This window comes from Pantherophis guttatus, chromosome 3, assembly GCF_059756535.1.
Source record: "Pantherophis guttatus breed Tessera chromosome 3, ASM5975653v1, whole genome shotgun sequence".
Lineage (NCBI taxonomy): Eukaryota > Metazoa > Chordata > Lepidosauria > Squamata > Colubridae > Pantherophis > Pantherophis guttatus.
Window position 1 is genome coordinate 29,513,903 of NC_142065.1, and position 23,926 is coordinate 29,537,828.

Genomic DNA, 23,926 nt, shown 5'->3' on the forward strand with positions numbered 1-23,926 from the left:
AAAATTTAAAATCATATCCTTTCAGTTCAGATGAGAGTTATCTTAAAATCATTTCAGGTTATTACTGCTTTGTACCCAACAAAAGCATATTTATTTTGCAATTGTACTAGTCAGCATGCATTGCCTATTAAAATAGGTAAATTCCTTTTTTTAAAAATTCATGGGACGAGACTAGTACATCTCCTTCAATATATTTTAAATGTAAATATTTGTGCGGTTTGCCTCTAAGGAGGTTCAGTGGCGCAAGAGAAGAAGGCTGTACTTATGGGTGTGTTAATTTTGAATATTCTACAACTAGAATTAAGACTGGTGATAAACCCCATGACCGAAAAAGAATCTTCACTAAGCGAATTTATGAGTAGAATTTTATAGCAGCTTAATCTCAATCCGGTGCATTTATTTAACGGCACCTGTCGAGGTAAATAGATTCACTCCAAAGCATTACATGGCATGGGAGGTGGGGGGGAGCAGGACGACCGCCAAGAAAGAGAAGCACAATTTTCTCCGTTCAGAATTCACAAGCCTCTAAGTCAATGGAACCGCACGTTCAAAGGTTAAATATGATGATGATTCGAGCAGGTGCAGAATAACTTTTCTTCTAGCCTTGTTAATTTGTGACCGGCCACCTATTTTATTTTATTTTTTATTATAATATTATTTAATGAGTCACAAAAGTCGCGAGTCCGTCCTCCAAAATAAAGCATCGTTACATTCCCTACCGCCTATCCCGCCGGCGTCCTTTCGCAAACTGAAACACGTTTCCACCCCAAAACTAGAGAAAAGCAACCTTCCACCCTTCCGCTTCTTATTCCCTCCCGTGGCATTTATATTCCGGTCCCTTCCAAGAAATTCAAGGCTTACCCGGTTTCCAAAACTTCATCGGACCCACGGGCGCCGCCATCTTGGGGTGAAAGGTCAAAATGAAAAGAACGGAGCCTCTCGCCATTGCAAGGATCATGTGATCGGGAGGCGTTTGGGGATTGGCTGGTGGTTACCATGGCTTCTTTCCCTCGCATATATGAAGCGGCTGCCTCTCCTCCAATCTATCGCCCAAGGGCAGAGTTTCAGCCGGGGGGGGGGGGGACGCAGGTGTCTTTCGAGAGCTGCGTTGATTTCAGGATCTCTGTCGTCTTGCGTCCCCGAGAGGCCAGCCTTTGGGATATTTTAGATGAGGGTAGAGGCTTCGGCAGAAACGCAGACGCGGCTTGCCATGACCTTCTTTTTCAACCTTGGCAACTTTTAAGATGTGTGGATTTCAACTCCCAGAATTCCACATGCTCTTATTTCGGAATTAAATCTGAAACTCATTTCTCTCACCAACATCGCAGGTCCAATATAACCACACCTTTTCAAAAAAAATAGCTGGATACAAAAGTTTTGGAACATAATGTGACATTAACATTCTTGACATTAAAAAAATTATCCCCTTAGATCAGGGATCTTCAACTTTGGCAACTTTAAGCCGGGAGGACTTCAACTCCCAGAATTCCCCAGCCAGCTTTGCTTCTTATATATATTAAAATATTACGGTTCCATTGGGTAAAAGAGTAGGCATAGCTGGTAACAGCATTCCCCATTGCAAAATTTTGTTTCAGATTCCACTAATACTCTGTATCTAGATGTATTATATTACCTTGCTCAATGTGACATATTCCAGATGAGCTGGGCCAGAGAATCATGGTTGCTGGGAATTCTAGGAATTTCAGTCCCACTACATCTAAAACAAAACCTCATTTGAGGACATATGACTCTGACAACTAAGTGCATATACCCATTGTTCTTTGATTATAATCCTTCATGAATTATCTTGGTAGCATAGAGATGATTATTTCAGGTGGTTGGTTCCTGCTGGAGACTTATTAGAGGGATTTATTTATTGATTGGATTTCTGTCCCACTTTCCATTCAGGTATTAAGGCACCATATGTACCAATTTCTATTTTTCCCACAAGAACCCTGTGAGATAGGCTGGATGGAGATAGTGAGTATCTCAAACTCACCCAGTAAATTCCTGTGATTAAAAATATTCTTGTGTGATTGAAAATACTTTGAGAAGCACAGTAATTTACAAACCCTCAATAATTGAAATTAGAGGAAACAATATCCACTAGGAAAATTCCTTGCCTTAATAAATCTATGGTCACCCTTTTACCATCAATTCACATGAATATTTCAAGAGCTTTTCCAACTAATCTGGTTTCTGATGTGTAGAAAAATTTTCCAGTAGTGGAATATTTCAGATGCTAAGTAAATAATCCAAAGTGATGGAGGAGGAAAAAAATAGTTATTAAAATATATCTCATATTAACTAAAAACTAAAAAACTAAACTTTTTTTCTTTATGTTTTATCACTCCTATAGTATTTTACCCTTATTTTGTGTTTATCTTTTGTAAACTATTTTGTAGTATCAGATAAGCAGCATATTAAAAATATTACATAAATATATGTAATATAAGTAGAGACAAGTCTTAAATAGTACCTAAAGGGAGATGCATTCTCTTCTCCCTATCCAGATGTAGAGATTCATCATTTTCAGTTTTATATAAATGCACTATTATCAGAGGAAGAAACATATTTCGATTGTTTTGATTTAATACAAACATATTAAAGGTAGTAAGCAAACTATTTAAAACAATGTCTCATATTTGATTCTATGTTAGTGCAGTGTTTATTCATAAGCATGCTGTGCAAAATGCAGACTTTTGCTACCAATAGTTTTGAAGCTGTTGCTGGGGATGTCTTTGTTACTCAAGGTTGCCATTTATTCCATACCTGAATCCCCCAAAGATGACATCACTTTCACAGAAACCAGAATAGCCATAAATAAATAATCACACATGGGGTGGGAGTGGGGAACTCATACAAATGACAACTTTATGGGAATCAGTTTTGTTAGAAGACCATCAGTGATCCTGTACTTTTCCTTGGAAAGGTAGAAATTTACTAACTTCTTAATATGTAGCATCTGATCTTTGATGACGATCATCAAGTGCATGTATAAATTCATCTTTAGATGTTGCTTTCTAGGAACCTGAATAAGAACTCATTCACAAAATGAAATAGATAATAGATCTTTCCATTTTAGCATACCTACCCATAAATATCAATTCCAATCCAACTAGAGGATTATTTTAATATGGAATTCCTGGTTTACTGGTCTGAAAAATTAACTTTTTTCAATCATTTCTAAGTTAAATTACAATTATAAGTACTTCTGAATATTCAAAATTGTAATTACACCTGTCTAATGTGAAGAAAAATGAGTTTTTGTCATTTACATGGATCAGCTAATAAGAGAAAAGCCTTGTTATATTCCAAGAGAGCATTCTTTAAAAATCATATAATCAAAACAATCATTCTTACAAATGAGTACAAGGCAGAAGTATAAAAAATAAGAGGAAAAAGAAATATGTGATAGCATATCACAGTCAAAAGAGAACCCAAAGGTGCTTTTTCTTTGAAGATGTTTGAAAAGCTGAAGAAGCTTCTTGGTTGAGAAGTGAAATGTCTTCAAAGAAAAACCAGAAAGTCCAGTTGCCTCTTGAAAAAGCACCATTGGGACAACCATGATTGAGAACCTCCATAGACAGTGAAAGAAGAAATGAATCTGCTCACTGAATATGAAAAAATGACGGATGAGGAAGCAAACAAAGCAGGTGGACAAGTATGAGTCGAACAGAGTATCCAGGAAGAGAAAATAACAGTGAATGACCTTTTGTGAGTACTCTACTCTATAGTGTTATGTGGATGCATCCTGTTATTGCAGATTGTTGACATTTTCCTGTTTCCAGATCAGTTCCCTGATTTTCAAAAAATGAAGAAATACACCTTGATCCAAAAGATATATCTAATGTTCCATTTCCTAAATGCTTCTAGATCATCACTAAATATGTCAGTGGCTGGCAAGAAATTTTTAACTTGAGCAGTGATCTGAAACAAATTGCAGATTGTTAATTATGCAGAGACTTCATCAAAATGGAGAGCAATTATCTGAATCGGCCAGTCATTGAGAGCTGGCCAGCACACAAGTTTAGTAAATTATTATGGTTGGTCACGCAATGAACTAGATGTTTAAGATGGATTAGGCATTTTTATTTTATCCCCCTAAGGCAGTGTTTCTCAACCTTGGAAGCTTGAAGATGGGTGGACTTCAACTCCCAGAATCCCCCAGCCAGCAGTGCTGGCTGGGGGATTCTGGGAGTTGAAGTCCACCCATCTTCAAGCTTCCAAGGTTGAGAAACACTGCCCTAAGGTCTTAGGATTCATTATTTGATGGTGTTAAAGGTATTGTTATAGGATGTAAGCTATTCTAAGTATAGCTGCCTTTTGCAATTGACTGATGATTTTGTCAATATCGATCATATTCAAGCGGTGCTCCAGATGTTTTGGGATTGGATTACTATCGGTACTACTTTTTTCTTTTACCATAGTCATTCTCCTTACTTTGCAGGTCTTTATATTTTGTTATTTTCTCAAATTCAGGGGAGGAGTTCTTTCTTTTCTGTTCTGTTTCTTTTCTGTTCAGGTGCTACACTATCCAATTTTGTGTTATTGACAATTATTAAGTCTGAAGTGTGATGTGGCAAGTGCTTGTCTGTTTGAATTCTGAAGTCTCAGACCACTTTATCTTCTTCATTTTCTATTATTTTGTCTATTTTAGAGTCTCGCAAATTCTTGCTTATAGGCAAATGGAATTGCTTGCAGATATTCCAATGCACAATTATTGTTACTTTATCGTGGGATTATTTGTAGTCAGTCTGTGCCATCTTCTTGCAGCAGCTAACTAGGTGGTCTACTATTTTTTTTAGTTTTTTTTGCAGAGGCAGCATTTGCTGTCTATTCCAGTCTTCCTAATTATGATTTTCTGCTTATTCTTAAGGCTTGGTTTTATTCAGCCAGAATTAACCCTGTCTCTTCAATTTTCCTTGTTTTACTCATTACCAGGACTTATCTGCTTTGCCTATTTTTTTAAAAAAATGTACTGCCATGTAATATTTTGCCTTGCCATCTCTTCTATTGTTCATTTGGTCATTCTTTTAGGCTGGTTTGCTCTCTCCAGTACTTCGTAGACTTCCTGATATAGTAGCTTCAGTGCATCTTCTTCACTGTTCTTCAATTATTCCAATATCCTTTTTTCTTCAACTCTTTGATGCAAAATTCCACATCCACCTAAACATTTCCTTGGTATATTTAGTCTGCCAAGTCTCTGCATAGATGAAGGGCATGACTCCTTGTCATTATTTTTCTGGCCTTATTATCCAGGGCTTTTAGTTCTGCTTGAGTCCAATCCATTATTTTAGCTATCTAATGACAGGAATTGTCTACCTGTTGCTTGTTGTTACATCAGTTTATGGCTGAAAATATTCTTCAAATGAATATTTATTTTGTAAGAGAAAGATTTGTCTACAGCAAAATTCTGTTGGAAACACTGACAACTTCTTAAAAATAAAAAAAATCTCTAGAAATTGTGAAGAAAGTCAAGCCCTTGATGGAGTTTCTCACTTCTTTAGGCTGATCCTGAATTTCACATGCAGCATATCAGGACTGAGGAGAAATAACCATTTACTTTGTGTGTTCATAATTTTTATTATATATTTTAATTACATTATTATTAATTACATTTAATTACATTAATTAGTAGTAAAAGCTCATGTCTCCCAGAACCATCACTCTGAGTGAGCCAAACACAAAATCCAAGAACACAGGCAGATATGTAAGTCTATAAGACTAAATAAGGAAGAAGTTTAAGTGAACAGCAGCCACTGCAGACCTCTAGCGCAGGGGTGTTAAACTGGTGGCCTGTGGGCCAGATGCATCATGCGCAAGTCATGCCCACCCGAGCTCCGTGAAGGGGGAAATGTCACAATACATCACGAGTTTGATATCCATGCTCTAGTGCAGGGCTGTCAAACTCCTGGTCTGCGGGCCGGATGCATCATGCGCCGGCCATGCCCAGTTTAGTGAACTGGAAAGTCCCAATATACATGACGACACCGTGATGTTTTTGACACCCATGGTCTATTGGCTACTAGAGACTACAAATTTAACAAACACCCATGTTTTGCAGCTGGAGCCCACTACGGTAAGAACCAAGAAAGGACCTCCCTTCCCCCCCCCCTCAGTACCCAAGGGTGATGAAGGCAAGGTTGACACGCTCATCCATGATCAGGTCGAAGCAGCACAGAATCTCTAGAAACAGGTCTTGGGGCTGAGCAGCATCCTGGCCATTGTCTTGGATTGTCACTTGTATTTCCACTTGATTTTCAAGTTTATCCAGCTTTATTTTGTGTATTCAGTAAAACAAAATCCTTATTAGGGTCACCTTGCCAATTGTAATTCCATTTTAATTATCTTTTCAGCCACATTTTATTATCCAATATTTCTGGTTCTGGTAGCTCTGCATCAAAATATCTTTTGGAAATAGTCTATTAACAAAAAGTAGACATCATTGCTGACATTTCTATCATAGCTACTAACGTTTCCCCCATTCTTCAAAAACCTCCTGAAGTATTTTTAATGCTACAGTGTTTTGTGTCATTTTGTAAAGACTGAATAGTAAATAAGCAATTTCTAAACATGATTAGAGAAGTTCATGAACTAACTATTCTTTGAAAGGCCACGGTTGTGTGATGGCCGATCATTTTGTTTCCTGGCTCTTAGACCAATGGGAGACTATGGTCTATCTACTTGCTGGTTCTTTGGTCATAGCCATGGTCAATCTCTGTTGGAACCATCTTTATTTCACCATGCCTCCACTGGAAGTCAGAGCCAATTGCTTACTTTAACAATTGTTGCATTGCAGCTTTACAAGTAGGATTCACAAATCCTAAAATAGCCTATTTGGTGTTACCATGAGTTTCGGATACCACAATTAACAGGTTCATTACATTAAGCCATTAATCACGGTTTGTACAGTATCACACCAAAACTGAACATACAATTTTGTAATTCAATAAATTGATGAACAAAGGGCTACCAAAAGTTTTCAGACTGAAACTGTGAACCTCATCAAAGAGATACAATCACAAGAGACTAGATTTGGATTCTCAAATGTCTTAACACACTTTTGGAAACAAGATCATTTTTAAAAAATATTTTATTTTCAAAATGTACATTCAACCTATTTTGCTAAAACCCATGGTTGCAAATAAATGTTTTTTATTCAATTCATCAACACTATATGTCTAACTATACTGTAAGATTAGCAAGAGATAGGTGGAAATTTTTCCATACTTTTATTAAAGGCAAGAGCTTATTTAGCAGAAGAGCTATTATGAGGCTTGAAAAGTGGCTTGATTGGATCATACTCTTGGATAAAATATTTTAGAAATTTTAGAAAAATTGCATTGACAAAAACAGTCAATCCTCCTTCTCCCCAAAGATTCATAAGGTACCACAAAATAAACAGGCTGAAGTACAAGACCTGGCATACCTCCAACAAATGTAAGTAAAACGAATCCTATAGAATAAAATAACAGTGCCTTCTTTTGTACTCTTAAGGTAGATCCACCTATGGGCTCTGCTGCACACAAGGGATTTTTTCCATGCCTCAATCAAGTCTTATAATGCTACAGAAGTGGGCAGTTTAAGAAGAGAAGCATCTCCTTGCTGACAACTATGTATATAACAACTCCCTTCTGCATTTCTCAGAAGCAGTCACTTGAAGAATAAAGTGCAAAGTCTCTAAGATTTATTAGGCTTGTGCTAATCTGTTGTCTAGGTTTTAAGTTACACCTCACTGGATGGCAACTTCTGTAATTTTCAGCTGCACTTCCCCTCCTAGACAGCATAGAAACCATATGGTTAAGCTTGGTTCGAATGACAGAATAGTGAAATTCCCTCTCCTTGTTTAGTTTGCGGAAATAATCTCCCCGATGATTGACAGAATAGTCAACAGACCTAAGGGATGTTAGTGAACCAGCAGAACTTGCCCGAGAACATTGGGAGGACAATGAAGAAAGTGATCGTGCACTTGAAGAAGTTGAGGTGGACTTTCTAGAAATAGGAGATCCTTCTTTAGAGGAAATTCTTTGATCAGGAATCCTCTGATCAGGTATTCTCTGAGCCATGGGTACTTCCACATTATCTCTTTTGTCAGTCTGTGTCATAGAAGTCTTGAGTACAACTGTCGTCTGAGTGCCCACCATTCTAGATCGAGTAGTGGTCTGGGTGGTGGCTGAAACCACAGAAGTAGTAGTTTGTGTGGCACAATTTAAGAACGTTGTTGCTCGCTTCTCGTCTAAAGTTTCAGTCTGAGTGGACTGGCTGTTTGTCTCTTTAGGTTTTGTTAGGATTTCAGAACCGCTATGCCATTCCTCTTCACCACTAAGGTGTGGCCGTTTAGCACTTATCCGACCCCCTTGGAGCTCTTTCACCTGTTCTATTTCTCTTTCAAGATTCTTGGGGGAGCTTGAGAGCCTAGCAAACTCAGCTCTCAGAAGATTACCCACAGTGAAATCTTTGCAAGGTGTTAGTTTATTGTCTAGATGTTCATGGAAAACACTAGTCCTGCAGCTTTGAGGCAGCTTTGAATTAAGAGGCTTAGATTGTGCATACAGGATTCGGAACTCCAAATCAAAATGTTCCACTATTTGGCCCGAGAGTAGCAATAAATTACTGCTGTTCAGCTTCCCATCAGTCCAAGTGAAGCTAGAAAGATGGAAAAAGAAAATAGTACATGATACATTTAAAGTATTAATTAATTTAAATATCTCTTCCCTTTAAAAAAAAGACAGTTATACCCATTTATTAGATAGGATGAGGCTGAGATACTAATTTATCGAGGAACATATAGTAATCATGGATCTGAAATAAATTTATTGACAGAAAGCTCAATAAATTCTATTCAATTCTACTGATTCCAAACAATACTGTAACAATTAATTGCTAGCAAGGTAATTTTTAGTTTTTCATCCAATCTTCACCAATTTATATATAATTGGTTAAAAAAAAGACTGACTACATTTAGGAGTATAAGACAAAATATTATACTATATCATATCTTGAACTTTCATCTAAATATACTTGGGAATTCTTTATGGAAAAATAATATGTTAACTATGTAACGGGGAAACCAAGAATTTTAATCATTGCTGCTTAATACGTCAAATGACTATTAGCTAATTGTCAGATGGCTATTAGGACAAGCCTACACTAGAAGAATAACAATTTAATTATGCATTTTAAAGTGCTTAATGATATATTATGAGCAAGAGATTATAATTAGGGAAAAATGAGCACAAAAATGTATTAGATATTTATGTCTGCAATAGATTAAATTTAGAGAATATCATTTGCTCAAAGTCATTCCATGGGTAAATTTGAATCTCTGCCTTCCTAGTCTTAACTGAAGAAATGAACAACCAAACTACACCTATAGTTATAGGATTTGAAGTGTTTATAAACAAGATTCTTTACAAATGAATAGAAAGTTACCCTGGGTTCTTGTAATAAATGCGCTATTAATTTTATTTGAATATATTAAGAATGTTAAGTCAACACTGTACTAATAGCATTAGCACTTAGACTTATATACCGCTTCACAGTGCTTTTACAGCCCTCTCTAAGCAGTTTACAGAGTCAGCATATTGCCCCTAACAATCTGACACCTCGTTTTACCGACCTCCGAAGGATGGAAGGCTAAGTCAACCTTGAGCCTGGTGAGATTCAATCTGCCAAACTGCTGGCAGCCGATGATCAGCAATAGTAGCCTGCGGTACTGCACTCTAACCACTGTGCCACTGTGGCTCTTAATAATAGTGTAGAAGAATGGGACTAGAATCCTCTATGGCTGCAAGTATAATAGTAAAGAATAAATTCTAGCCCACATGCTACGTATAAATACAAGCTTATGGCAGTCCAGGCAGACCTTGTTAGACCTACTCCAAATTAATGGTATTATTAACTTAATGAAACTCAGTCTTCCAATAACAAAATTTATAACAGAAAGGAAGCCTGTGTGAAAGTGCATTTTTCTCTTTCTCAATATCATTTCTTACAAAAAACATTCCAGTTTAAATATATGCTTGTCCCCATTCTATCCACATTTCAAATTTTAAAAGCAATCTTAGATCCTTAAAAACTGGAGCTTCTTGGACTAGTTCCTAAAACTGGTCCTAAGACCCATGGGCATTCTCCAAAACCCTCTCAGTGGTACCACAAATTAAAAATTTGTCAGCCTTTGTTGGAAAAAAAAATACAATATTAAAGTCCCTTCAGTCATGAGAAATGGCAGCGAATGCATCAATTTTAAAGTTTAATATAATAAACACTGATGAATAAAACCCATTCAAACAAAAGCCTTTTTGGGTTATCAATAATTTTTAAAAGTGGGAAAGCATTCTGACAGAGAAAAACAATTAACACTGGTTTAGAGAGAAAGATTAATCCACTGTATTTTATTTGTAATTCAACTACATAGAGGAGAAAACTAGCTGAAATGTGATGGCAACCCAGTTTAAATATGAAAACTAAAACTCCAAAACCACAGTTCCATTTAAATATAAAATGTATACAAAACAGAATGTTTTAAAGAAACACAGCCTTGCTTTTCACACCAAATTCCATATAGAAACATCAACATATATCCATTCTTGGATCTACTAAGAGAGAATTTAGCTTTCCCTGCATGGATGCCTTTTTGCAATACTAAGTTATTAGCACTAAATAATACTCGAGGATTATGGAAAATTATGTCAAGTCAACTGGGTTACTCAGCTGAAGAAAGCTTGTCCACCTATTGCAGCCAAGAGTCCAAGCTAAGTTTTTATAACAGATACTTTACCTGTAGGAGCCTGTAGTCACTCTTACACCATCAACAAGCATGAACTTCTCATGGACACTCCCAATTATCTTAGCTCCTGATCTTGCATAATATGAGTTTCCAGTAATAGTTCGGACTCTCATTAACTGTTTTCAAAATGACAAAATTTTAGACAAAATTACCAAGGCAATGTGTTTAACCACCTACATATAAAAAGGGCTATAATGGCAATGCAGAAATATAATATAGTGAAATATAAAAGTTTGGGGCTTTGGCAAGTCAACTTTCTCATCCTCCATGAAAACAAGGGGCTATTGTAAGGGCACCGTGCTTATCTTCTGAGTGCTAATGAGTTCCATGCATTTTTTTGTTCCAAAATTGAAACTGTTCAAAATTAATCTTAGTGATTGTTTTTCTTCTATGTGATTTAAGATTTCTTTCTGCTGTCAGTTAAAAGGATGGAACTGTGCCTCATCCATTCAATTCCATTGATATGGCAAAGGAATAAAATGGGCTTGACAGTGCAGAAACAAAGATTTATGACTATACAACACAATGCTATTCTTATCTTCAACTGCACATTTCTCCATTAGAGCTTCTGTACACTATCAAACCAGAAAATCAGTATTCTTATTAGTAATAGGCACAGAAGCCACAGCATTAAGAAATGTCAAGAAAATCTACTTCAAGGGATAACTACTGGAAAAAATGATAAGAATGGCAGAAATTGAATCAAATCCTTTATTTATAGTTCTAGCGCAACAAAATACAAATATAAAATTAAGAATACAGGAAAAGAAAACCCTAAGCCTGAAACATTTGTTGATAAGATGATATCAACTAGCTTCTGCAGCCCATAGCTGTTCCTAAAAATGTGGCAATCCAAATTAAGTCTTCCAGAAGACTAGAATTTTTCGATAAAAGAGAATTTCTGAAAACCAGGTTTATTAATGTCAGATGTTATAGATGGTAAATGAGAACTGTAATAATATAATGAATTACTGACTCAACATCTGAATCTGAGAAGACCCAGATACAATTGCTGCATGGGAGACTAATATATTTTTCTATAGTTATAAGAAGTGCTCCAATTGAAATAAATTTTTTAAAAAAACCCACATACATTACTACAGATAGTCCTTGAGTTACAACCATAATGGTACCTTCCCATCACAACCTAATTTTAGACTATTTTTGACACGGTTGTTAAATGAATGCTGTGGTTGTTAAGTGAACCAAAGATTTACTAAGGAGTACGATTTTGCCAAAAACTGTAAAAAAATGCTGGGTTTTAGCAAAACATCATGGTGATATGATGTGGGACATTAAAAATGGCTGTAAATGCAGCTTGGTTGCTGATTACCCAAAGTGCAGTCATTTGACTGCTAGAGAGCCCAACTGTTGAGAAACTTTTAAATCTGAGTCATAAGGACTCCCTGGAAGGTCCATCAGAACTTCAAACAGTCTCTAAGTGGCAGGTCGTAAATCGATAAAAATCATTTAATGGGGACTTAAAGTGCATGCTGCAGAAAACTAGAATCTTAGTTTTTTTAGTAATAGATCTCAAAGAATTCGCTACACTAGTGGGAAACTAAAGTAGCTCAGCACCTGTAAAAGGCCGCTTAGGTTACAGATAAAATGGCTCCTTGTCTCTACATTGTCTCCATACAGAATTGAAATGGGACAGTGAGCCTAGCAAAAGTTATTTACCAGTCAAAAAAAATTATGCTGGTAACTGGACCAATATTCATATATGAAATGTAAATAAGAGAAAAAAAGATGGCAGATAGAGAACCTTAATTCTCTTTAAGCTATCAGATGGATATATACTAATTAAACTAATTCTACAAATTTCTGAGATTATACTCACTACTTGTTTATTTTCTACAGCCTTGGATGCATCATTGACGCTCTCTGTGGTAGAGATTGCAAGATAGCTTGTAAAGCTATTTTATCAGTGTAGATTAAATTTTATCTTCTAGAGAAAGTCATTTTGAAAGACAGACACCTCACTACCTCCTCCTGAAGTTTTTAATATCATTTATGAAATCAAATATTAATGACATTATTACTAAAGATAGTTTATTACTTTTTCCTCTTTTTTCAACAGTGTTCAAATAATCTTGTATATGTAAAGATAAAAATGTTCTACAACATACATTTTCCTGTTCAGGGGAGAATTCCAAGTTTTTGCACATTTCCAAGAAATCGCAGAGAAAATTCTGATCCAGAAGTATATACACAGGAACCAGCCTCTTCTTACAAGCTTCCTGAAGATCCCTGAAGATGTCCATATCTGTGAATGTGTCCATAACCACAGCAATAACCTTGAAGATAAAATTGAAATGAATTCTAACATTACAAACATTTTATCAGAGGCTTTAGCACAAAATGAAATATCTTTCCATGCTGCGGCACAACTTTTCTCATTATACCATGAAGATATTCTAGATGCCATTTCCATAATTTTTAGCTAGTATGAATATTCATAGCTCAAACGTTTAGACATTCCCTTTATAACCCTTCTTTCAAACTAAAATGTGTAATGGAACATCTCTGTTCTCTTAGTGCTACTGGACCAATGAATTAGAAAAAATATTAAGTTTACTGAGGTATGCTTTATATTTTCAGTATGAAGCATATATTCTTCCATGATGACATGAAATTTAAGAAATTCATATATGTGGATAAATCAGGCCTGTATATGATTTCCCATTTCATCCCATTTTTAAAAAAATACCCATCTTCTATGTTATATCAAATTTTATTGAATAAATATGGTGGAGGAATATGTAGAGTGATTTTTGCCTATATATTAAAAACTCTGCCTCAGTGTCAAATGCCACAGCTGAGGAGCTTCACATTCTCTGTCACCGATTCTTATTTTACAAGATTGAGGCGTTAGGAAAAGCTCACCAAGCTTCCTACCAGCAAACCTGTAATTGCAACCTATTTGCTGGGAGGAATCTTGGTTTTCATTCTTTCTTTGAGCATAACTAATCCTACGCAGCCTGCTAATTAGCTGATTAAGAAACTACCTGGATAGCTAGCACTGAGGGTGGGGAAGCCACTGATTTCTTATCTTCAATAAAGATTTATTCTTATAGTCTAAAGCAGCCTTCCCCAATCTGCATAAGCTGAAGTATATAAAGTTGTATAGCAATGGCCATACTGACAATTGAATTCTGGGATAAAAATCTCAGATAATGAAGACCAAGCCAGAAAATATGCAATGATTGTAATATATTTTCTTTTTCTCTTCTGTTGAAAATATCACATGGTCCTGCAATTAACCTTATATGTTGGGCTTGTATAATTACTTTCATCATGGCCACTAGAAGCTACTGTAACAAAGTCGGCTGTCTTTCAACATTTTCTCCACTCCCTTCCTTCAAGGCAGAAATTGAGCCAAGTACCAGCTTGCTGCAGGTGTTGTTGGGAATGTCAGTGCTGTATTTAGTCTTTAAAACTGTTAAAAACAAAACAAGAAGCTCATATGACTTCTCATTTTTGGAGCACTAAACATAAATGTGCCAAATACAGGAATGACAAATAACTTGAACTTTGCACTACTTTTGTATAGGAATGTCAAGTATTCCTGGATGCTGGAAGTAAACACTAATTGCCTGATATTTTTACAATCCTACTTGAGGAAAGGGGGGGAAAAGAGTCGTCACAAGAACAACGCTTTTCAAGTCTCTGGGTTATCAAATACCTTCTGTATATTAACAATTGTGGCACATTTATAAACACCATCCTAAGACTTTAGCAGTGATACAGAAGAATAAGCTATTTACTAAATTCTCATTCTTATGCAGAGATTTGTATGTTCTTCAAGAAAAGTAATATCTGGCTCTGGCACTTTATGTCTTTCATCTCAGAACTATTTTTTTAACCAGATGTTTGGCAGACAGAAATTTAAAAAGTAATTTTCTACATGACAATACAATCCAGGTTATCTGTCTAAACATCCCATCATGTAATTTAGTGGCTGTTTCTTGGGGTTACTTGTACAACAACTCAAAGTTTTTCCTTTCCTTCCTTCACATTGCTTTTTTGTAAAATGCACCTTTTAGCCTATCACATTGAGTAAATCAAATACTTCCTCTAGAGCATACTAATTGTCCTAGATGGACAATTGATATATTCCAGATATGCAAGTCCTGATTCTGCCTTACAGTCCATCTGATGAACTACTTTTACAACATAAATATTATTACAATAACATATATAGTTATTTATATGAAGTTCCTTTAAAAACACTTGAATACTGGTCTATATACTATCTATTCTGATATTCCTAATCCTGCTTCTAAATATCTTTTTTACTGAAGATATTGCTTCCATCCACATGAAAATCATTGATCCCACCCCCCCCCAAATGTTAAAATCTGAGAACTAGTGGCTTCAATAGGGCTATCACAAAGTTCTTTCTGCCCTCAGTTTTATTAAGTTTAACACTCTTGACTTCATCAAGCCTCATGGACTACAGAATCAGGAAAACTAAGATGACCGAAAGAAATAAGCTATACAATCATAAAGTGGCTATACAAGAATTACAGGTACATTGGTCTAGTATTGTGTCAGCCAAATGAATACATACACTGCACAGTACACACCCCAACCTTTGGGCGGGATATCCTATGGAAATGTCAAACTTGCATGATAAGGATTGAAATTTATTGAAACATAGATATTTCTGCATATTATTCTCCAAAATCCATCAAGCATATCAATATAATAGCAACATATTTGAAAATAAAATGCAGCAATGACTGTAATCTCTATGTGGAAAGATCAATGACCATTTTTGCCCTGAAAATATCTAAAATTTATTTTGATTGTAATAAAGGCAGCCAATACTGTTAATTAAATTATTCTGTGCAACTACCACTACCTTTTTTGTACCAATTCACTCCCACATTCTTCTCTTGTAAACCTGTCTGTGCAGCTTCTGCTTTCCTAAAAAGTCTAAACTGCACTTGAAAAGTGAATTTTACATCTGTTTTATAAAATCGTTTGCCCCGCAGTAAATGGAGCTTATCCTACAACAGGCACCATTCCAACATTCCGCTAGGCAGATGAGTAACTGCATTCCACTGCATATTTGTCTGTATGTGTATATTTCAATCTGTCAAGGAAGGATATTGAAAGAAGAAACATCCCCCAAGTGATTACAGCAATCCAGTTAACAATTACAGTGAGTGCATAAGACAATTTATATTGAGGTTATTTGATCTGAATATGTAGATACTGCTATAGTATTGTATATTGCTTTTAAAAAATTCTCTTTCCCAACTGGAATGACTATCCACATCCCTCAGCTGATATAGAAGGCTAGCTAAGGATTCTAAATACCTGGAATTCATCAACAAGATCAATGATTTTGAGAGCAAGGTTTTCGAGAACTGGACTCTGGAACTATTCACTGAACTGTGGTACTTCAATATGTATGGTAGTTCAGCACTATTTATCTTGAGTCCAAATTCAATATAATATAAATAGTAAAGAGCACCTATTGTAAGTTGTATTCTCTAGCACTTACATATATCTCTAGTGCAGGAGTCCCCAACCCCAGGTCCATGGCATGCAAGAAATTGGTCCGTGCAAACAAGTGAAGAAACTCCATCCCCAGGATGCAGGCAGCACAAGAAACCATGCCCCCTCTGGTCTGCGGAAAAACCTCTCCCACTGGAACCAGTCCCTGGTGGTACCCAAAAGGTTAGGGCCGCTGCTCTAGTGCATACTGCTACAACAAATAGGGCCCAAAGATGTTTCAAAAGATGAAATGTGTGACTTTGGTTATTTCTAAAGAATTCACTGAATAGCAGTTACAAACCTAAAACAAGAATGTTGAATCATTCAACACCAAGACAAAAGAAAAATAGGCTGTTTTTATCATTTAGGTATCATTTCATAATCTCTATACCGGTAGTTAAATTGTACTTGATAGTTTGCACCTTCTACTATTTAGAATGGGAATGATGTTTAGATATTTAGAAACAAAACCTAAGAGAGAGGAATAGTAAAGAAAAATGCAACACAAAAAAAAATCCTTCACCTCTGAAGAAGCTGTATGCAATGTCACAATATTGATACAAAAGGGCATAATTGCACTGTGATATCAAAATGAACATTTTGTCATTATCATGGCTAGCTGTAGATGCCTCCAGGTGGTGTGTCTTTTTTTACTTTAGTTTTTGGTCGATACAACAGTCCAGTCCCTGCCCCTGATTTTCTATTCCGCTTGTCTCTACCCAATCTAGATACTAAAAAAACAGCAACCAGACAACAGGCCACATTAAGTTTGGATGGTACATACAACCTTTTCTTAACTGATATCCATCTGATATTTCAGGATATAATCCCATGATCTTAAACACTGTGGATTGGGGTTTATAAGAGGTAGAGTACACAAACTAGAGTATCAAGTTGGTAGAATCAAATTATCAGTGCTATGTTTTGATAGAATAATTAATCAGTCAAGACATTTTCAGAGGAAGCCTAGACTATTTCATGATGTCTCACTTACATAAATATCTCCCCTTACAATGTCAACTAATTTGTACCTTCTAAACAAAACATATTGGACTGCAATTGGATATTTTCTGCTTAGCATAATTACTTAGAAATGATGGGAATTTTAATTTAGAACTTTAATTACAGGCTATATCACATTTGAAAAATCTAGTATCACCTCACCATATGGAGAACACTCACATGAATTTGTAACCAATGCATTTTTTTTCTAAACAGGACTAGAAATCTCAAAATCTATAGCTGTATTAATATCACAAAATGATACTAAGGTGATCAGCTAAGGTGATCAGCTAGTATGACACTTAGATGGTGTTATACTATCAACAGCCAGAAATATTAGAAAACAGCTGACTGAAATATTCACATCCTGGTATCTCCACCCATTAGTAAGCATAGCAGAAATTACAGCTGCTATGTGAAGTGGAAAGACAAGAAATCAAACACAACAAATGGAGTTGTGATAATTTGTACTATAAGTTCAGAAACAAATTTTCTGCTACTTTTTAAATAAATATTGGGGGTGGGGGATGCTTCTATAAAAGCATGCTTCTGGATTTGTGCAATTCCTTATTCTTCCGTCATATGCTGCCAAGTCACTGGGAATCAGGTGATATACAAATTTAAAAAATATACTTTTTATTTCCTCTTCCTACCTTGAACCCAACAGCTTTACTCTTATGTCAATGATGGCCCATATAGTTTGGTAAGAGACTATTTATTATGCTCATCATACAAAGATAATGGAAAATACTATGCCCAAAAGCAATAACTAGGATAATGGTTACATTAAAGCATCCTGGTTTATTTGAAGTAAAGGTTAAAATTACAAAATATTTCAAGGCTGTTTCATATTTTAGTAGAAAAGATGCTACTCATGCACGTACATTTTGCATATATTCATTGTGAGAATAAATACATTTAGCAGTCATAGTTTACTAAATTAACTAATTTTGGCTTTCTGTCTTCTATGAAACTAATCATTGCAGTTCACAATGCACTATATGACCCAACACACATTATGACTTAACAGAATGTCAAGTCAAACTACAGGTAGTCCTTGCCTTACAACTGTAATTGAATCTGAGAATTATCATCATAAATTGTGATGGTTGTAAAACAGGTCATCACATGACTGATTTAATTTTTATGGCGATCATTAAGTGAATGTGGTAGTCGATAATCAAACCAGTGTTTATTATAGGCCTGTTTTGCTAGAAACTGGAAGTAAATGCCAGTTTCAGGAAAAACCATTGTAAATTGCAATCATGACTGTGGGTGTCAGAAAGAGCTGTAAATGAAAGCTGGCGAGTGCCCAAAATGTGGTTACATGACCACTGGGGGGATGGGGAGCAGGGAGGGGGAACATCAGAACTTTGAAACCAGGTCATAAGTAGCTTTGGGGGTAGAGGGTTCTATCGAAACTGCACAATTATCCAGCCATCAGTCAAGAACTACCTAACTAGACAAGGTAAATAATCATGGCACAAAGCAACTTCCTGTGTTCCTAGAGAGATATAAACTAAATTATGACAGTAGGCAAACGGCATTAGGTGAAAAAACCGATGGAAAGACATTGAGAAATAAAATCCAAAACAAGATGCTATTAATATTGCCACTGTCAAATCTATTTCATTAAAGAAATGGCTTTTGAATAAACACACATCATTTGTCATGTGCTATCTTGACATTTGGTTATCAGACTTGCTTACGTCACAGAAGATAGAAGAAGATAGGTACTCATTTAATCAATTTGCCTTTCCTACTTCTGTGTCACTGAGGCGCTGAATGAGAATTTCCTTCTTCCTACTGATTATAACACTATGGGTCGCAACACAACAGGCATGCAGGACAGGAAACAAAACATTCCACCAGCTAATGGCTTCACATGTTTACAGTGTAATTAGTCATGAAAATATACCTGTCACAAGAATTGTTTATTGGTTCCAAAGACTGTAATACCCCTGCTTCAATATTTTTAGCTAGGACTACCAACCCAATATTTTAGAATTAACTCATAGACCCCTCCCATGCCAATTATAGCATTATGGTATGATGGAGGCCATCCTGCTTCTTATTTTAGATACCTTAACCGGAATCATGTAATCCATTTCAATGAGTAAACAATAATTTTGGCCTTCTTTGCAAAGGATGCTTTCTCAACAGCTGTTATTTTTCAGTTTACTTATTGGTCAGTTGTGGGATGGTCAGTTATGAAAATCTTTTTTTTTATACTGAGAGATAATTATCCATAATAGATACAAAATAGGAATCAATACTTTGGTGACCAACTAATAATTTAAATTGCAAGTAGTTCTCTACTTACAACAGTTTGATTAGTGACAACACTAACTATAACTAGTGAAGTTACAACAGCACTAAAAAAAAGTGGTTATGACTGTTTTTCACACAACTGTTGCAGCATCCCCATGGTCATATGATCAAAATTCAGATGCTTGGCAATTGACTCATATTTATGATAGTTGCTGTATCTCGGGTCATGTGATCACCTTTTGCAACCTTCTGCCAAACAAAGTCAATTGGAAAAGCAGATTCACTTAACTGTGGCAAGAAAGGTCGTAAAATGGGGCAAAACTTGCTTAACTGTCTCGCTTAACACCACAAATTTTGGGCTCAATTGTGGTCATAAGTTGAGGACTACTTGTATAACATTTCTAGTTCCTGCCTTTGGCCATGCTGACTGTGGCTAAAGTGAGTTGAAGGGTGCTAGATTGCCAGAAAGAAGGAATGCATGAAACAGATCACTAAGCTGAAGGATTTTGGAAGCAGGTTAACGGAGAGCTTTCGTTGCCAACGGAAACCAGATGAAAGATACAGAAAGTCCAAAGGGTTAATGAATGCATCATTTGGTGCAGTAACAAATCAGACATTTCCAGCTCCTAAATTGTAAGCTCCATTGAGATTGGAATTCACTGGATAGCCTTAGTCAAGTAATAGTCAGGGTAAAATACTAACCTATAGGGCTATAGAAAAATTATTATATCTAAAGTGTTTTGAAGACTAGCCCTATAATAAAACTTAATTAAAAATAGATACTGCAAGTCCTGATCTTTGACAATGCCAATTTAACCTTGATTTTTCCCCTATAAATTATTTAAATGTCATTTCAGTCTAAAGAAGTGGCAGAAGATTTCAAAGAGCTTGTACTGATTATCTGCAAAATAGATATTTTTCAATTCCTTCAGTTATATTTCTAACTTAATAGTCAAACTTAAATAGATGAAGCATAAGCATTTATGTACTATTACATTACCTTGCATACAATATAAAATTCATTACACCATCAGTCCTTTAACCTTGAATTTTGAGTTATTTTATGTAAAATTCCAATTAGAAGATATAAGAAAATGTGAATCAAAGCCAACTTGTCTTTTATTATTACTATTGTTTTTATCTTGGATTGTTTTCTGTTGCAAGTCACCCAGGGTTGCATTGTTAGGATTGGAGGAGCCATGTAATTTTTTTTTAAGAAATGGCCCTTGCTGAAAATATAACAATGGCTGAAGGGAATCAACATTTATAATTTATGTCACTATAGAGATCTTCAGCTTCTCAACAATCACACAGTACTTCAATTAATTTTCAAAAGAGATAGGACTCTACCACGAAAAGCAGAATGAAAATAACACAATGTATTTATTTTTTTAAGTTAGACAAAAGACCAACTTCAATTGACTCTGGCTGATTAACAGTTTACCGTATTTCCATTCCTCAAGAATTGCCTTTGCTTCCAATCCATACATATATATATACCAACTGAAGATTTCTGCTCAATTCAAATTGGGCTGGTAATTCCTTCCTTGTTTACATTAACAGCAATTGTAATACAAAGAAGAATAAATGCAAGCATAACCATATTGGACAGCCAACAGATACCTACCTCCTACTCCCAAAATAAATCAAACAAATCCCAGTTGCACTGGGGAGTCCCAGGCATAAAGGATTTCTCTTTAAGAGATAAGAAATCTGTGAGCTTCTGTCTGCTACTGAACACAACTCCCTGTACACTGAAACCAGATGAGGCTGTTGGGAATCCAAGCTTAGTAACCATCTGGAGCACTGGTCTCTAAGTGAGTAAGACAATTTACTGGGGTGGAGGAAGAAAAAAATTAGAACATTGCCATTTATCCATTACATCATTTTTTAAAAAATTGGAATGTTGATTATCTACATATTAATGCATGTATATAACTTATAAACAGACATATGAACTGCAAAATCTAAGAAAGTATACCACTGACCTAGAAGTCCAACAGCTGTCTTTCACTACATTAAACCGATCTACTATGGCATTTGTCTTTCATACCAAGCACAGTAATTCTGCACTGCTTTTATAAAGGTAAGAGTCCAGCATACACACACTTTCTTGGAAAAGCATTACAACGTAACCCAACAAATTAGTGCCTCGCGGTGAAAGTAGCCTTTTTAGTTCTTTTCCCACATCCGGCTTCCAAACTTGGGAGGCTTTTCCGATAACCACAAATGATCAACTAATAAGAGCGCTTCTTACAATCACCGCACTCCCAACCACACATTAAGGCGAACTCCTAGGAGACACGAGTCAAACACGGAGCAGTAATTTGCGGGTAGTTATAGAATAGCAAAGAAGGTTGCGAGGACTGTTGCTTTGCGGCTGCGGGAAAAGACTTTCAAAACCAGAGTCGAGCCTGATCAGCGTGCAACGTTGCCCTGCTTGACACCACGGCTGTTCCAACCCTGGCCGAATCGTGCCCACTACGAAGCGCAGCTCCAGCCAAACTAAGGAACCCTCAGTAACAAGACTTGGAAGGGACCTTGGAGGTCATCTAGTCCAGCCCCCTCCTGTCTTGATCCCTTCACTCACTTCTCTAGCTGACCGGATCTGCTTGCGCACCGCCTCTTTGCAAGCATAGATGATCTCTCCGAAGCAGGGCTGGAAATAAGTCTCCACGCGGGTCAGTCCTCGGAAAGAGCCGGTAACAAAAGCCGGCCAGCCCAGTTCTAGGACAGGCGGCTCAACGTCGGACTGCACCGGGAAGTATGTGAGCGAGGAGCAATCCAAGGAGTTGTTCAGGGCTTGGTCTGTAGCCGAGACACTTTCGTTTGTCCCGAGTGGCTGCACGGCGGCGCGCAAAATAGCCTGGATCTCGGGATCGGAAAGGAAAGAGCTCATTTTTTCCCGCCGTAAGAAAGCCTGGAAAGCCGGCCGGCCTTTGGCGATAAGCTCCTCCAGCGCCAGGCGCTGCGCCTCGTTATAGGCCGGCGGGGGAATGGGCTCCCAGCCACGTAAACTCCGGAAAGGGGCATCGTCCAGGCACTGGGACTGATTCGCCATCGCCCTTCCGAAGGACGCGAACCCTGGGGAATACTCGGGCGCGTGGGAGGGGTTGGCACTTTATAGAAAATTTGAATCTAAACTGGCGTCCGCGCTTCCGTTATAGGCTGGAACGGCTGTCGCCTCGCCTCTCGGGGGGAGGGGAAAGGCTCGCTGATTGGCTGTATTTCGGAGCGGCCGTTCCAATCCCGAGAGAAAGAAAGGAGTTTCTTGGAGATTTAAAAAACAACCGTCCTTCCAAGCTCTCGGCTTCAGCAGATACCTGTCGCTCAGGCCCGGGGCTTGGGCGCGGTGAGGCAATCGCTATGCTCTTCGACCAGGTAGGTAACGATACAGAGCTGCAAGCCGCCTGAACTGTAGGCTGTCAAAGAAGCCGACGGTTTGGAATCGTGTCAAAGTTGTTGTTGAGCGCCTTACCTCCTCTGGGTCTCCGAAATTAAACCACAATGGTTTATTTTATTTATTGTTTATTTTATTGTTTATATTTATATACCGCCCTTCTCCCGAAGGACTCGGGAGGTTGTGCACCTTTGCAGACGCGGCATCTGTGCAAATTTCTAGGTCGGTCCTGAACAGATCGACGTCCATGAATTCCGTGCCAAATATGTAGAGCTGCTGATACAGTTCTACAGAGGAAATTATTGACTCTGTCACCTGCACCTCTATAACTGTCTGGTTTGGTTCTGCAACCCAACAAGACAGACAGAGACTTCAGAGGATAATTAGAACTGCAGAAAAAGCAATACTACCAGCCTACCTTTCATTGAAGACCTGTATACTGCACGAGTCAAAAAGAGGGCTGTGAAAATATTTAGACCCCTCGCATCCTGGACATAAACTGTTTCAACTCTTACCCTCACTGCACACCAGGACAACTAGACACAAGAACAGTTTTTTCCCAAATGCCATCACTCTATTAAATAAATAATTCCCTCAACACTGTCAAACTATTTACTAAGTCTGCACTACTATTAATCTTCTCATTGTTCCCACCACCCATCTCCTTCCACTTATGACTGTATGACTAATTTTGTTGCTTGTATCCTTACGATTTATATTGATATTGTTTCCTGACTGCTTATTTGTACCCTATGACTATCATTAAGTGTTGTACCTTATGATTCTTGATGAACGTATCTTTTCTTTTATGTACACTGAGAGCATATGCACCAAAGACAAATTCCTTGTGTGTCCAATCACACTTGGCCAATAAAAAATTCTATTCTATCTATTCTATTCTAAGATGACACGATTGAAGCCACAAAATAAAAATGAAAGGATCCTCGGAGTTC

At 36.9% G+C, this 23,926-nt stretch overlaps 2 protein-coding genes across 5 annotated transcripts in view; both read right to left on the reverse strand.

Moving 5' to 3' along the window:
• Positions 1-996, reverse strand: part of DHX35 (DEAH-box helicase 35) — a 37,115-nt gene extending 36,119 nt beyond the window's left edge. For all 4 annotated transcript variants that reach the window (XM_034413935.3, XM_034413934.3, XM_034413933.3 and 1 more), the window contains exon 1: positions 862-996. In XM_034413935.3, the coding sequence (XP_034269826.1) occupies positions 862-958 (97 nt within the window). In that variant the 5' untranslated portion in view covers positions 959-996. The remainder of the gene's footprint in view (positions 1-861) is intronic.
• A 6,082-nt stretch (positions 997-7,078) lies between these two features.
• Positions 7,079-23,926, reverse strand: SACK1D (scaffolding CK1 anchoring protein D). Its single transcript, XM_034413936.2, has 4 exons — positions 22,164-23,926; positions 12,922-13,089; positions 10,784-10,908; positions 7,079-8,649 (listed from the first exon to the last, which is right to left on the reverse strand). Exons 1-4 carry the CDS (start codon positions 22,632-22,634, stop codon positions 7,647-7,649), a joined length of 1,767 nt encoding a protein of 588 aa, XP_034269827.2. The 5' UTR covers positions 22,635-23,926; the 3' UTR covers positions 7,079-7,646.

What these genes read in the sequence shown, in the direction of transcription:
- SACK1D (XM_034413936.2), bottom strand. Translation starts at nt 22,634, where the DNA reads ATGGCGAATCAGTCCCAGTGCCTGGACGATGCCCCTTTCCGGAGTTTA. An exon ending in AGATCCGGTCAGCTAGAGAA is followed by an intron (nt 13,090 to 22,163) that starts GTGAGTGAAGGG and finishes TTTATCTTCAAG; the next exon opens with GTTATTGCTGTGGTTATGGA. An exon ending in GTGACTACAGGCTCCTACAG is followed by an intron (nt 8,650 to 10,783) that starts GTAAAGTATCTG and finishes CCATCTTTCTAG; the next exon opens with CTTCACTTGGACTGATGGGA.